Source organism: Archocentrus centrarchus, chromosome 3 (assembly GCF_007364275.1).
Source record: "Archocentrus centrarchus isolate MPI-CPG fArcCen1 chromosome 3, fArcCen1, whole genome shotgun sequence".
Taxonomy (NCBI): Eukaryota; Metazoa; Chordata; class Actinopteri; order Cichliformes; family Cichlidae; genus Archocentrus; species Archocentrus centrarchus.
The window spans coordinates 8,196,921-8,213,528 of record NC_044348.1 but is presented as its reverse complement, the minus strand read 5'-3'; the positions used below and the strand labels follow the sequence as shown (position 1 = coordinate 8,213,528).

Below are 16,608 nucleotides of genomic sequence, written 5' to 3'. Positions count from 1 at the left end.
GGTACACACTGAATAAGACTTAAGTCTTACTGTGACATGCAGTATAAACCTACTAATCCCCTGTTTTTTGTTTTGTTTTTGGGTTTTCTGAAAAACCTTCCTGTTCAAAGACAGAGCTTACTTTATTCATCAGATCCTACTACTGAATAGTTTGGAGAATGCATACAAAATCAAACTGCATGTTAAAAACAGGCAAATATCTCTCAATTTATTGTTTAGCACGCCTTGTATAATGAGACTGTCACACCTTTATGTTCACACTTTCACATCACGTAGATTTTTTTTGTTATCAGTATAAAGCTACAGAATTTTCTTTACATTATTGTTACATAATTTATTGTGTATAAATGATTTTAATTTTGTAATTTCAGTCACATATTTTGGGACTCTAAAACTCTAAATCTGTTTAGGGACTACATGATAAAAGGAACGAAAGTCTCTTGGATAACATGTAAGGCAAAGGTTATCAATTTTGTACATTTGCTGTTAAATAATCTGGCAAGTAAATGAATATTATTAAATAAATTGATCTCGGTGCACCATAAACTTCAACGAAAAACAAACAGATTCCTTCAATTCTTTTACATTTTTTCCAAATTCTAAAATGTGAATTTATTGTGCAAATTTTCAATCTGACTGCACAGAAGGAGGTGAATAGCAACGGTTATTGTTGCCATTCTGGTATCCTACTAAATCTGAAATATATGACAGTTTTGTGTGTGTGTGTGTGCCTGCGTGCGTGCGTGCGTGCACACATTATGATGTCATCTGTACCATCTTTGGATAAAGGTGACATCCTTTTATCATTTTGAATGAGCAAGTACAGAAAAAACAAGCTAAAGCTGTTGCAGGTGCAGAGCCATGAAAAACTGACCTGATGATGGCGCCAGAGGAAAGATCGAGGGATTGCCAAAGTCAGCAAGTCATCTCTGGTTGGCCCAGACTTTATTACGTTTCATCGCAGCTCATGCAACAATTTTTTAGACTTGCCATCAAACCAAATGACAAAAGTCAGAAGTTTATTCTCCAGGGAGCAAAAAAAAAAATCTGGTTGACGGATCAACCAAAACATCCCCTGACATTAACAAGCTCAAAAAACACACATTTACTAAACTGCCTTACTCTCTTTGTGTTACCACTAAATCATAGATTTAAAACTGACATGCCAAAAAAGTTCAAAGAGTATTTGTAATGACTGACAGATGGGCCTTTTGGTTTGAGAGGAACTCTGGGTGGTGTGGAGGAATACACCCTTTAATAAGATCCAGTTTTAAGATTGCTTGCACATGCTCGAGAGATGATGTAATCTACTCGTATATGACTCCATCCCTCTCTGGGTTTCCTGTGCCAGAGTGTTGTGGTGAGCTGCCGTCAGAGAAAACTGCACTGCTGGTAGCGAACTGTGGCCGGGGTGGGGTAGTGAGTGACTCAAGTGTTTCCACTCCGTGAAGATGGAGGGAATGAGCAGGTTTATGTCACGCCTGTTAACCAAAGCAGAGGGCTTTATTTGAAAGGAAAAACACAAACCCAGAATCTGAATCTCAAAGTAAACTGTACAGTTGTGCTCTTATGTAAGTACAGTATAACTGTTCCCTCAGACCATAACTATTAATAAGTGCTGCCCCCGCATGTGGAAAAAATAGCTTCTAAATATCAGCTTGTGTTCTGTGTCTTTATCTCAGGTTGTTCAGAGAGTACTGTCATAAAAAGGCTATGATTAGTTTCAAGCAAGTACAAGTGAAACTTATGAACATAAAACCCCAAAGGAGACATTAACTGTCACCTCAAGCTTAGTTAGCAACCTCACCCCAGTGCACATCACCATGCCTGTGTTAGACTACTTATTGATCAGAATCAGGCAATGGTTGCAGTTTATAATGAATATAAATATACATAACCATCAGAAAATGAGTATTAAATGGATAGCATGGATAGCATTTCCCTCAGTACACTGATTAACTGTTATATTAATGCAGCTGTAGATCAGGCTGGATTGGACATAGATGAGGCAGCGATAAGCATCAAACATTACCGAACTGGATGGATTTGCCTCCACATGACCACGAGTCATGCAAATGAGGCAGAACATCCAAACAGCATGATTTCCTGTTTCTATTTTCAACCCTCACCCGTCCCCATCTTTCACACAGACGCTCTGTTGTTTGTTCTTTAAACAGGAGTGTCCACCTGCAGTTGTCATTTAGATTTTCCTCCAGAACAAGAGCTGTGATTAGCCGTGTCAAAGCTCTCAGAAGTCCCTCTCCATTCTGACCTCATGCAAAAGGCTCTCAGATTCCAAAGGAGAGGAGAGAACAGGGAAGGCTCTTGTATGCTATTCACAAACATTCAAGCTAAAGGCAATCAGGCACTCACTGAATTAAGTGCTACCTGCCAGTGTAATATGTTTCATCTAGAGTAAAGCATATTTAGTGCCTCTTAATCTTGATTGCAAGTTAAGAGTTGATACTATATGTTATCAGAACAAAGAGAGCTTTGATGGTGTCCTCCAGCACTGGCTCATACCTGACAGGGTTATGTAATAAGTGAAAAACTGTGAAGTAAGTGAGAGGAAATAAGCACCATCTGTGAGTATGTGTTTGAACTCTTACTTCTAAACTTCCCCTCAGATCTTTGACAAAAAGCAGATTTGGTCATATCTCCAGGAGAAACAGACAGATCAGTTTATGCAAGAGATGATGGGGAAGATATTTTTTACCTCTCTACTAACATTTATGTAAAAAATAGCTCTAATGATAAAAAAGAAAAAAAAAGTGCATTCTGTCATAAATGTCAGCTTTGCTGCCAAAGCAATGCTAAAAATAGAAGTTATCTCAGCCTCATAATGTCAGGAACATTCTGCTGAGGGAGAGTGCCAGTGCAATTCCTGTTCAGCGTGGAAAACTAATTATTAGCAGTGCTATAATCCAGTGGGTTGATTGTAATAAAACGTATGGGGGACCCACTGTATGCAGGAATAGAGCCTCCTGGCTATATGTTTCTCAGTGTGAGTACTGGCTGTCAAATATTTTTGGGGTAAATAACCCTCCTAAACAGTCTGTTTATTATCAAAACAAACCAAACCAAGAATAGCAGATCTCATTAACAAAAAGGCTCTTCTAAAAAAATGCAGAATGGATAATAAGCCTACATGCAGGAGGTCAGAGGTCACGGGCCCCTTTTTTCACTTTCAGAAAGTTACAGGCTTCTCCTGTGACTAACTTACACCACCTGGTGGTTGAAAATATTAGACACTGGGCACAGGCGCAAAATCAAAAGTTGTCCAGTAGGGGTCAGAGAAGAGGCTTTATGTAGGAAAGAGCTCCTGAAGGATTCTCAGGCAGAGCATGTTCACAATAGTTTGCGGACGCGCGCGTTTCATTTGACGGTAATCGTCAGACAGCTGAATGAGTTAACGGCGTTAATGTGTAAAAACTGCCTGTAGCCTATCAGAGTGCTTCCGTCAGAGAGACTTGGTAACGACGGGTTATTTTTTTTAATTTGAAACTTATTGAGTAAAAACTGACTTCAGCCCCTCGCAACACTTTAAAACTAGCTGAAGGCTGAAAGACCTGGGGCCATGCAGTTTACATGCAGGTAAACTGAGTGATATTGCAGCTCTCTCTCTCTCTGTAGGCGCTGCTGGACCGGAAGGCTGCTACAGACATCGTTGTCATGGTTACAGTGTGACAGATGACCCGCTGCTGTTGCTTCTCCTCCTCCTTTTCATGTTGCCTTTGTTTGCTTTGTTTTTTCGCCTATAATAGAAAGAAAAGAAAGAAAGAAAGAAAGAAAAAACAGGGAGGGGCAATGCAAGTGATGCAGTCTGATTCCTGCTGCGGGCCGGGCAGCCAGCACGATCTCCTGCATTGACCTCTGAGGAAATCCTGAGAGCTCGGTTCATATTTAAAGTCCTATTATATTTTTGATGCCTTCACTTCCACAACAAAACAGCCTTTTGTTTCCTCCATCCTGCACCCTTGTGCGTTGAATCAGTGAATGGTGTGGAGCAAATGACGTGAACAACCTAAAAAATGTTATCTCATATCTCATAACACTGAGAGCAATGAATAATTCATGCCCCGAGCTCTTACTTCCAGCTCTCCCTTTGTGCTCTCACATGATTTCCATTAGAAAATGTCAGACGGTGAGATTACCTCTGCACCGTCTCTAACCAAGTGAAGCTAATTGGATAAATTAATCATTGGGAGATCATGAATCCACTTGTTGCTTCCCAGGAATTGTTTCTCAGTGAATCAGATTTCATGGCGGTACATCCTGTGCATCCCAGAGTACCACCTGCAGCCTTTGTGTTAAATAACAAATTCACAGCAACTACTTAAATTACTTTAATATGCTAATAATGTTTGCACCACTTTAAACTGACTACCAGACTACCAAACTGGCAAATCAGACAAAAATGAAAGGACCAACCTAAAAAAAAAGTAAGAATAAAACATTTTCATCAGTGTCATCTTTAATTAATCTTTTTGCAGCCTGCTTTAAAAGAACAACCGTTGCTTCACCTTTTTTTTGCATACAGCACGTGCATTTGAATAGAAATGTAGCTAGAATAGTGCCCGAATGTTAAATTATGGCACTCCTGTCGTGATACAAGCTAATAAGAGGAAACTAACTTCCCCGAGATGGAGACTGACAAAAGGACAAACAACAGATTTCACTGCCTCTGTGAATTCTCAATAACCACGAGCCACACGGAGTGACAGACAGCACAGACAGAATGCAGTGAAACTTTCCACCCGGCTTCCAGCGAGTGATGAATACGCAATGAGAAGACTTCTGTTCTTCAAAAGTTCACAGATTGGCTTTCACATAATTGGGCTATTTAACTCTCGTCCTATCGACATATTTTACATACCTTGGATCGCCCCACCAGGACCCCAAGAAGGATTTGCTGTGAGAAGCAAAATAATGATAATAATGACAGCAAAACTAGTTTCTTCTTAAAGCATTATTAGTTGTGTAATTAATGTTATCTGAATAAAACCCCTAATCTAAAATAACTGAAACAAACACACAAGCAGGCAGCCCAAAGATGTAACCTCTCTACCATGACCTGGGTTCTACTTTGAGACCCCCCCCCCCCCCCCCCCCCCCCCCCCCCCAAATGACCAAGCTCAAAACACACTTGAGGGGAAGCTCATTTCTGCTTGTATCCACAATCTCATTTTTTCAGTCACTACCCAGAGCTTGTGACCATAAATGAGGGTCAGAACACAGATCGACCTATAAATCAGCAGCTTTGAGATCAACTCTCTCTTCAACACATCGCTGCAGACACTGCACCAATCCATTTGTCAATCTCACGCTTCACTCTCCCCTCACTCATGAACAAGATCTGAAGTATACTTAATCTCCTCCTCTTGGGGCGGCAGCTGCTGCCGGACTTGGAGTGGGTGCTCCACCCTTTTCCAGATGAGAATCATGGCCTCAGAGTTGAATGTGCTAAATCTCATCCATCCACTTCACACTGAGCTGCAAACCACCCCAGTGGAGGCTGGAGGTCATGACTCAGTAAAGCAGATGAGATCCCGAGACCACCAAACCCTCCACCCTCCACCCACTGACTGCACCAAGAAATTCTGTCCATAAATAGTATGAACAGAATTGGTCACAGAGGGCAGCTCCTGTCTGCCCAGTCTGCCAACCAAGTTCTCACTGTGTTTATACAGAGAGCAGAAACAGCTAAAGCTAATTAGACACAACAGGCAGTTATAGCATCCAGTTTGTCCTATGCTATGCTTACTGTAGGACCCATGGCAAATATTAAGTGAACAAATAGTTCACTTTATTAAAACTACATAGGTGTAATTGGAAGCTTTTGGTTGAGGACCTCAAAACATTTGTACTTTTAAAACGCAATAATAAAAGCAGACGTTGTCAACTCGAACTCCTATTCGACCTCTAGTAAACTGGCAATGATCAAGTGACTTGCTGCTTCTCATTTTACAGAACCCTCCTCATCACATGCAGGCTGCAGATTTTCATCACACCCTGAAGAGAGAGAGAGAAAAAAGAAATAATAAGATCAAAAAGCTCAGACAGTGAAATCACCATTTAATTGTTTGCTCTCCATTCTGAGAATTAACGTCAGTGTTTTGTTCATGTAATTGAGGTCAATATAATCGCAAAGAGTACGGAAACATTTTATTTTTATCTGCAGTCAGTTAGTTCCTCAGTTGGCAGACTTTATTATTCCTGAGCTCCGGAAAATCCCTCATGTGCTTTTTTACCTTTTGCCATGCAGTGATGATGGAAAACATGTTGCCATCATCGATGACTGTTAACCATGTCCCTCTCATAGAGGCCTCCTAAACACTGTGTCCAGATGTCACATGCAGTGGTTGGTGGTCACACAGACCTCCTAAATATTTACACGCAGTGTCAAAGTATCTTTCCAGTCTTCATTCCACTTTTTTGGAACCTCGTAAGGTGTTCGTAATGAACACAGTACGAGATGATTTTTTTAAACCTACCTATCCCAGTGTATCTCTTTATGTTTTCCTGCTAAAGGTAGCGCCGGTAAAACGGCTGCATGACCTCAGACACCTGTCTCCCCTGTTTGTTTCTGTTGTTTGTATTTCTCTTGGATGGGTGTTCTGGAACGCAAATTTCATTATATGTTTACATATAATGACAAATAAAGTCTTCTTCTTCTTCTTCTTTTGTGTTGAGGTATACATCTGATCAGCCTTATTATAGTTTGGATTTTCCTTTAATAATAATAAAAACAATTCTGTTTAGCTTTTGTTTTCCAGTTGAATGTGTTTCAGTTTCAGGGAGGGCTTCATTGTTTCTGCTGTATGTGTTGACAGGTTTGACTGATGTGACCTCATTAAAGACTAAAACGACATTTTCTTTTTAATTTAATTTGAGTTAGTTTAGCAGGACACTTGCAGAGTACATCTTTCACCAAGGGCAATACTGCATTTTGCAGTTTTCAGAATCTGATTTGTGCCAATATTTAATGGTTTTCCCCCTCTTCCACATGCATTACCTCTCCAACAATGAGATTTGGCCTAGCAGTTTTTGCACACTCTTGCTGACAAGCAGAAAGACAAACTGCACATACCTCCATAGTTTCAGCAGAGGAAAAAAAAATGCACCATCCCTCAAAAAGGCCTTAAACCTAGATTTTTATCCTGAGCCCCTACATAATGAAGCTAAAAGATTGTTTTCCTTTGGTCTCATTTAAGTGCAGGCCACAGTATTGACAAACATATCTGCATTTACTCATTCTTATTGCTTCACAGTAAATTAAAATTTTTAGAGTCTCCGAAGGGCTGCGCTCAGAGCTACTTTCCTCAATCCATGTTCTCCTTGTGGAAGCAGTGTCTGGGTACAGAACCTGGTCCTGACCTTTTTCATTTTGAACTTGGGTAGACACTTTCAAATACTCCTACTCCTACTACAAGTAGCAATTATACATTTTACAGTGTTATAAATCCTGATAGTATATAGCAGGGATCCTCAAATCCAGGCCTCGAGGTTTGGTGACCTGCAGGTTTTAGATGTGTCCCTGATCCAACACACCTGAGTCAATTAAAGCAGTCATTAGCAGGACTCTGGAGCGCTTGACTGCATACTGAGGAGGTAATTCAGCCATTTGAATCAGGTGTGTTGGATCAGGGACACATCTAAAACCTGCAGGACAGGCTGGATTTGAGGATCCCTGGTATATAGTGATTTAGTTTAGTTTACATCACCTTTTTTTTTTAGCTAATAAGAAGTTCTTCTGGACTTCTGGGTGTCAAACATGGCCTGCAGGCCATAATCAATCTGCCCCACTGGATGGCTTTAAAAGAAGGGCATTATTTGGACCTTTATCTGTGTTTCCATCAGTTTCACAGTCTTCTAACTGACAAAGTCATCATCCCATGACCTGTCATGAAAGTAAGAAAGAAAAAAAAATCATCTCAATTTAATAACAGAAAACTTCCTTTTTTCACCATTCACAATAAGATTTTCTACTTTTTACTGAATTAAATTACATTTTCTGTGAATTCACACATAGTTTCTGTATTTTTTTTTTATCATGAAGTCCTTTATTTCTTACAGTATAATAAGGTATGCTGACAGGTTCCTTTAATTTACTACAGCAGCATTTCTTTGTTATGTATAAAAAGTGAGATGCATGATTTAATGATGGCTCATGATTTAAAGTGAGTTTGACCCCCAAGGCTCTTGAAGCGTATCCCGCCACTCAGAAGCCATGCTGGTAATGCCTATGGGCACTTATTTTGGTAAGCTATTTTAAAAGCTTTGTGAAAACCGAATTATCTGTCAGATCTGTCCAGCTGAAAGAGGACAGTGTATTCCACATACTTCGGTCACTTAGATTAATACTATTGGTCAATTTATTGTTTAGAAATCTTTCAATCAGGGTTCGTCATTTCCGCACCAGCAACGAACACCTAAATATACCTCAAATCGGCTCTTCTGTTGTTACTTATTTTGAAAGTGCAACAACCGGAAATTGTATTATTGTGTTTCCTCCCGCACGTTCTGGACGTTTTTACGTCAATGTAGCGGATCAATGACTAAAGAGAACTGTGAGGTTGTGTTACCCTAAACATGTCTCTTTCCCCCCCGGGCTGTATGCTCCATATGACCCGGGATGGGACTCTCCCCGCAGCGTAAATCAGCGATTTAGTTTACTGCAGCGTCGCAGCTGGAGCGGTAAAACAAACAGAGGCGTTCGGGCTGTTTATTTATTCAAGAGAAGATGGCGGAGTTCTCGCCCGTCCTGCCGATGCGGGATGGAGGAGGACGATTTGCCCAACCCATCTTCCCTCGGTCCAGGTCCGGTTCCGAGTCAGAAAGTGAACTGTCCCAGAGTCTGGCCCGGACCAAGATCCGCTCGTACGGAAGCACAGCCAGCGTCACGGCCTCCCTGGGGGAGAAATACATAGAGCATCGGGTTACAGACAGCGATACTCTGCAGGGGATTGCTCTCAAATACGGTGTCACGGTAAGGTTGGGTCTCAGCCACAGCAGCGTATGTTTTTATGTTTACTTTGCCGGAACAGGACATGAGGGGTTGGAGTATTTCATCACATCACATCACAGTGAACAAGATAAGAGGAGCAAACACTAAAACGCACATCAGGGAAGACGCTTACTCTTACTTTTCCACGGGCTGAGTCCCCTTTTAAAGTCAGGAACTCAAGAAACCTGAGTCCACAAAGTTGTCCGAATTGTGAGAGCACACCTGGGGACTATTTCCTTTCACCTCGTGAGAACAGAGGCTTACTTCCTAATTTTGCATTCGCTTTTATACCTAATGCCTACCAAAGAACCCACCGAAAAGCAGCAGATCATTCAGATTAGAAAGAGTTGTGAAGTGTTTGTTTAGAGGGCTCTAAATTCCCACTCACAACAAAAAACAATCCAGATGGGCGACAGCAAGAGTGTCCACATCTCAGATTTCCTCAAAAAGTCCACAGTGAGTTAACTGGATCTGCATCATTGTTATCCAGGGTTAGAAAAAGTAATCTACTTCACACTTTACGCTATCTTAAAAACCCCCCACAGGATATTTACCCGCAGAGGGTTAGCCACTTCCTGTTTTTTGACAGTTTTTCTCTAAAAGTACCCCTATTTAAAATATTTAAAGACTGGCTTCCATGTGGACTAAAGCAATACAATATACACTCATAAGCCACTTCATTAGGTACATCTGTTCAGCTGTGGGGAATATCTTCTTGGCACACTTTTTTGAGTCCCTTAGTACCTAGTGAGCATGGTTTAAACCCCACAGCCTACCTGAGTATTGTTGCTCACCGTGTCCACCACTGCATGACCATAGTGTATCTATCTTCTGATGGCTGCTTCCATGTCTTTTGTGCTGTGTTGCAAAGTTCAGATTGTCTCAAACTAGTTTCTGAAGCATGACATTGAGTTCACTGTTCTAAAGTGGCCTCCACAGTCATCAGGTCTCAGTCCAGTAGAGAATGATTGGAATGTCATAGAAGAGGGGACTGACATCATGGATGTGCAGCAGGCAAACTTGCAGCAACTGTGTGATACTATCATGTCGATATGGAGCAAAATCTCTACTAGCAAGGCATAACTACTGAAATAGCCAGCGAGTGTATTTAAATTGCTGCTATCATATATAAATTAGCACATCTAAGATGATTTTGTCCTCAGACCTGGTGACATGGGTGCCATCAGAATAACAGCATTATAGAGTTTTAACATTTTTTTTTTTTTTTGGCTGTTATCCCAATCTTCCAGATGGAGCAAATCAAGAGAGCCAATAAGCTGTTCAGCAATGACTGCATCTTCTTGAGGAACAGCCTCAACATCCCAGTGGTGTCAGAGAAGCGCTTCATATTTAATGGACTGTCTCTCGAGTCTCCTGATGGGGATGGTGAGGCAGCAAGTCAGGAGGCAGAGGCACCTTGCATTATCACACAAGATATTGAGGGACCCTCACCGCCCCCTTCCCCACCCCGCGAGGACTCCAAACCTCCCCAGCCTCAGCCTCAGCCTGAGGAGCTGTCAGCCAAAGACTTCTTACACAGACTGGACTTGCAAATTAAACAGTCAAAACAGGCTGCGCGCAGGCTGAAAGAAGAGGAAGTGAGGTGAGGTGTTAAACAGCTGCTAGCAAACTGCTTCTTCTTTTATGTGTGTTGACAAGTAAACGCTTTCAAACTACCTCTGAACACCTGCATTAAAATAAGCCCTTTGGGCTACTCCTCCTCCAGTTTCCCAATCAGAGCTGTGCTTTTTTTTTTTTTTTAATATTTTAAATCATAGCATCCAGTCAGACTTTGTTCTGGTCGTGATGGCTGACTTTTGCCTCATGGTCAACAAACTTTGATACTGTATCTGGTATTGACCAATGACAGATCATAAATGCAAAGTCATTTATGATCTGTGTTTTGTGTGTTTTGTTACTGTCAGGCTCTGTTTCTCCAAAAGCACATGATACTAAGCCCTTTTTCACTCATGACAATGCCAAGACAGTCAGGTCCAAAGTTTCCCCTTCTCACATGTGTCACACAATAGGAAGTCACTGAAAATATATTTAGGAAGGGCTGATGCCAGAGTGGAACGCATAGGTGGCACTCACTCACTTGCTTTTAAATTTCCAGACTGCTGCCTGCTCTTTTCTCACACGGACGCAGTTGAGAAAAGTTCAGGGCTGCAGTGAATTTGTGGAAACTGTCTACAGCGCAGCATCATCTAAGGTGAATGGGGCCCGTCTCCTCTTTAAGCTCAGTGGGAGCTTGTCAGAAGTCCCAGTCAGCAGGAATATGGTGTTTGGAAATGCTCTCACAGAAGAAAGAGCGAAGCTAGGAATACAGGTTTTTGCCATTCTGCAGTACTAGACAGACAGCAGTGTTATGCAGCAGTCGGGTATTTAGCGGCAGATTTGACTTGCCCGTGCGTGTACTCCTGACTCTGCATGCTGAGACAGAGAACGCTCTCATGTCTGCTCAGTAGTGAAGCAGTAGTGAATGTCTGGCGTACCACCATTCATAGAGAAACAGGCTTTGTTGGTGCTATCAGTTTGGAGGACTGAGTCACACTGTGAGTCATACTGCCCCCACTCTCTAGTATTTCACTTTAATATTTGACAAAAGCAAGAAAGTGTAGCGGTTCACACATTCGCCTGACAAGCAAAAGATCCTTGGTTCAATCCCAGAAGGAGATATATATCAATACGTGGGGGGTTGTGTCAGGAAGGGCATTTGGTGTAAAAATCTGCCAAACCAGATATGTGGAGCTACCCGCTGTGGCGGCTCCATGTGAATAAAGGAGCATCTGAAAGTAGCTGCTACATTCGAAAAAAGCAAGAAAACAAAGATTCATTTCTTACTGCATTCTCTCTTATCCCATCCTGCTATATATCATCCCTTTTACTACCTACTAAATACATTGCAGTAGCAATATTATGTCTCTTATTTCATTATTACATACTTTTCTATTTTTCTTTCATAAGATAAGATAAGATAAAACTTTAATAATCCCACGACGGGGAAATTTGCGCATTACAGCAGCTCAGTACAGAGAAAAAATGAAAAGGATGAGTAAGAACAAATAACTAAACTAAAACTAAAATAGAATAGAATAAAATAAAATAAAATAGCAAAAAAAATCTCGCATCCATCGACACATTTCCTATGAATCAGATTTTTGATGAACCTGGAACTCTGGGTCTGTGCTTTGTTGTTACAAACAGCACGCGCCTTGAGTAAAGAGAGTTTTTCATTTCTCTTTCAGAGTTTACCTGCTGGCCTCAGCAAATCTGAGCTTTGTGCTAAGCTCCACTTCTGACTTCAGTCACATGAAAGGCTGACTTGTAGAGCTGTTGTGTGTTCATACAAACAAAGGCTCCCTTGTTTACACAGAGTCATAGGGCAAACATGAGCAGCGTGCTCGACTTCCTGCCTGGGGTGAAATGAACCGCCAGCCCTTGAAGCCAAACCACTAACTGACAGGCCCGGCTGTCCCTTCAGAAAACCTTTTGTCGTCATTTAATTTGATACTAGTAGCTATTTTATCACGACACAAAACCGTTTCATCTGTAAAGGGGCAGTTCACCCCAAAATCAAATTTATGTGCTTTCCTCTGTTCTGTAGTCCTGTCTGTCTACCTTCTCTTGAGTATAATTGGAAGTAATTGGTAGTACGTAAATACATTTAATTATAGGGTTAACTGTCCCTTTATAATTTAGCTGCATTATTGTACAAACTCAGTGACTGTTATGCAGCTTGGTTTATCTGCCTTTATTTATGTGGCACTTTTAGAAACGGTTATAAGATGATGATGGGTGAAGGACAAAGGGATGATAAAGAAAGCATAACGGCAAAATAAGTTTGTGGTAAACAAGAAAAGGCAGAGTTGTTAAGCACCTAAATATCTAAGGACAAATTGGGATTACTGCTCAAAAATAATTAAAGGAATGCTTTGAAAACATCAGATCTCAATGGAAGAAAAAGATCATGCTGGACATCTACACTGATGTGGACTGGGTAATGAGTTAGGAATGAAAGAATGCCACAGCGTTTGATGGGAATGAAAATTATCAACCTACAGAGGGATGAATTTAAAGACAACCCAAAAATTCAAAGTGAAATAGATGCAGCAGGTTAACCTATTTTCCTGAAATCTCATTGCAGCAACTGAAAATAGTACTTTGTATGGCGCCTTCATGCTTGTATGCTTGCCTGATGTCGGGGCATGCTCCTAATGAGACCGTAATGAGGGGTGGTGTCCTGGGTGATCTCCTCCCAGATCTGGACCAGGGCATCACTGAGCTCCTGGACAGTCTGAGGTGCAACCTGGTGGTGTCAGATGGACTGAAACATAATGTCCCAGAGGTGTTCTATTGAATTTAGGTCAGGTGAGTGTGGGGGCCGGTCAATGGTACCAATTCCAACTGACCCACCACCATTTTGTTGGGTTCTGGCAGTGCTCATCCTGCTCCTCCTTACACAGAGGAGCAGGTACCGGTCCTGCTGATGGGTTATGGACCTTCTACAATCCTGTCCAGCTCTCCTAGAGTAACTGTCTGTCTCCTGGAATCTCCTCCATGCTCTTGAGACTGTGCTGGGAGACACAGCAAACCTTCTGGCAATGGCACAGATTGATGTGCCATCCTGGAGGAGTTGGACTACTTGTGTAACTTCTGTTGGGTCCAGGTGTCACCTCATGCTACCAGTAATGACTCTGACCCTAACCAAGCAAGATGTAACGAATGCCAAAAGTAGATGAAACTGATTAACAACCTCCCTCTGCTACTGAACTGACCAGATCAGTATCCCAAAAGTTTAACTGCTTTAATGCTGCACTCTGATTTAAACAGTGTTCCTTTGATTTACACACACACACACACACACACACACACACATACATACACACACACACACACACACACACACACACACACACACACACACACACACACACACACACACACACACACCAAATCTGGTGGAATTTGAGGCCTCACTAAACTCGAGGCCTTCACTGCATCATTAGAATAAACAACCCATTCTGGATCTGTTGAACTAATTCGTTTTCTATGAGGGTTTCTTGAAAACCAAATGGCACTGAGAGTGAGTTTGTTGTGGTTTAAAAGGTTGATCTTATCCTGAGTCAAAGGAAATCTGCTGCACTATGTAAGCAGATTTTACGTTCAAATTTAAGGTAAAAAAACTTATTTTACATCCTCTTTTGATGCTGATCCTCTCCCCTAATTAGGTAAACTTTCAGCATCTTGTTGCTGTATTAGTGGTAAAAGCTGACAAAATGTTAGAACTTATGCATCTTAGGGCAGTGGTGTTTTGTACTGACGGGCCCTTTTCTGGACAGATGAGCTCTGAGCTGTGACTGAGAACAAGGCAGCTACTTGGTTAGCCTCATCTGTTATTCACACACTTACCTGGGCACTGTGGTGACCAGTGAAGCGGAGGGAGGAGTAACAGAAAATATGTGTCTGTAATCATGCTGAACATCTGTCTTTTTTTTTTTTCTTCATTTGCAGGAGCAATGAGGAGAATTACACGGCCCCCACGACGTCATACCAGGAGATCTGAAGAGCAGTCTGTTTACCCAAAGTCTCAGACACACTTGCCCATGCACACACCACCACGACCTTGTTGCTTTTTTCTTTTACCTTTTCATGTTTACCAAACCATGTTCAACAAGTGTCATGTTTGCCTTTTATTTGCAGTTATTATGATGCATATTACAAGCCTGTTTCCAAGAGAGTTGCAGTGCTGTGTAGAATGTATGTGTATAAACCAAATGCAACAATATAAAACTCATGTTTAATTGAGAACAGGACACAGACAAAACTTTTTGCTCCAGTAGATGCTCAGTGTGATTCATGCCAAGAACTGATTCATGATGGAACTGCTAACAGCTATCCATCCATCCTTTTTCCTTTCACTTACGCAGTTCAGGGTCACAAGGGGGTGGAGCCTATCCTAGCTGTCATAGGGCAAAAGGCAGCACACACTCTGGAGAGGTTGCCAGCCTATCACAGGGCAAACACAGAGAGACAGGCAACCATTCACACTCACACCTACGGGAGGAAGCTGGAGGACCATCTTGCTGTGAGTGCTAACCACTGCGCAGCTGTGCTGGCCTGCTAACAACTTATTACATTAAATGGGAACAGGACCCCAGTGTGTCTTTCAGAAGTGAATATGTGGAGCTTTTCACCACTCTGTCACTCATATCTATGGAAGCTTGTTTCTGCTGATGGAAGAAAAAAAAAAGTTGCCATCCATAAGTCAAAATTTCAGGGTATTATTTTAAAAAATTTGGGCAGCATTGTGCAGCAGCAGTGGTTAGCGCTGTTGCCTTACAGCAAGAAGGTCCTCGTTTTTAATTCACCATCTGGCTGGGGCCTGTGTGGAGTTTTGTTTGTTCTCCTCATGTCTGCGTGGGTACTCTCCGGGTACTCCAGCTTCCTCTTGCAGTCCACAGACATGCAGTTAGTGGGGTTAGGTTAATCTGTGATTCAAAGTTCCCCATAGGTGTGACTGTAAGTGCGAATGGTTGTCTGCCTCTCTAGGCTCTAGCCCCCCTGTGACCCCGAAATCGATAAGCAGAAGAAAATAGATGGATGGAGAAATTTCAATGGAAACAAGCTTCCTATTTATCCGCTGCCATGTATCTTTTTTGGGGAAGGCCTAAGCAAAGACAATACCAGACCACATTCTGCACATATTCCCAACAGCATAGCTCTGGAGAGTCTGGGTGCTAAACACCCACTGAAAGCTTGTGACACATTACAAATCAAAATCTCTCAAAGGACGCTCCAAACTGTTAAGGAGGTGATACAACACACTGAGAGACCTTCGCCTGACTCAGCTTTTTAACATGTTGCTGGCAGCAAATTTAAAATGAGCATATATTTATTTATTTATTTATTTTTCATTTGCATTTTACACAGCACACCACCTTCTTTTGGAAGCGGGGTTAAATTATTTTTGTAGTTTCACTGGGTAGCTGCATCTACAGGAGTATCTAAGCATCCACGTATATTCTTGCAAAGCTGCTGTACAGAACCCACCTGCTGAATATATTCTCTCACACACACACACACACACACACACACACACACACACACACACACACACACACACACACACACACACACACACACACACACAGGGCGCTACGCAATGCCAGAAGGATTAGCTTGTTAGACTTGCTAACCGCTTCTGATGTTCTAAATCTCCTCCTAGAACAGGATCATCGGAAAGTATATTCAGGCCTTCCTCATCAGTGTTTACTCGGTACGAGCTCACCCCAAACGGAGGCGGCGGATGGACTCATGCCTTTGAATGCCGTTCCATTTGCCCTGTTTGGGAGCAAAAGGGACTGCTCTTATTATTTTATTTTGTGAGTGTGACTATATTATTTATGTGTGGAGAACTGTCTGTAACAGTTTTATTGTGCTTTTAAATTCTGTTGGTTTTATTTGGAAATAATAAATGGATATTTAAGCCAGATATTAAGATCTCAAGTTGTTTTTTTTTTATCACAATGAGCATGTGGATGACTGTTTCGGTGTTCCTTCTAGCGCTGCTTCCTCATCAGTCGAGCACACGGGTAAAG

The 16,608-nt window shown here is 41.7% G+C and overlaps 1 protein-coding gene across 1 annotated transcript; it reads left to right on the top strand.

Moving 5' to 3' along the window:
• Positions 1–8,520: 8,520 nt before the first annotated feature.
• lysmd2 (LysM, putative peptidoglycan-binding, domain containing 2) lies at positions 8,521–16,502 on the top strand. Its single transcript, XM_030758141.1, has 3 exons — positions 8,521–8,989; positions 10,258–10,610; positions 14,522–16,502. The coding sequence occupies exons 1-3, from the start codon at positions 8,744–8,746 to the stop codon at positions 14,571–14,573; spliced, it is 651 nt and encodes a 216-aa protein (XP_030614001.1). The 5' UTR covers positions 8,521–8,743; the 3' UTR covers positions 14,574–16,502.
• Positions 16,503–16,608: the final 106 nt, after the last annotated feature.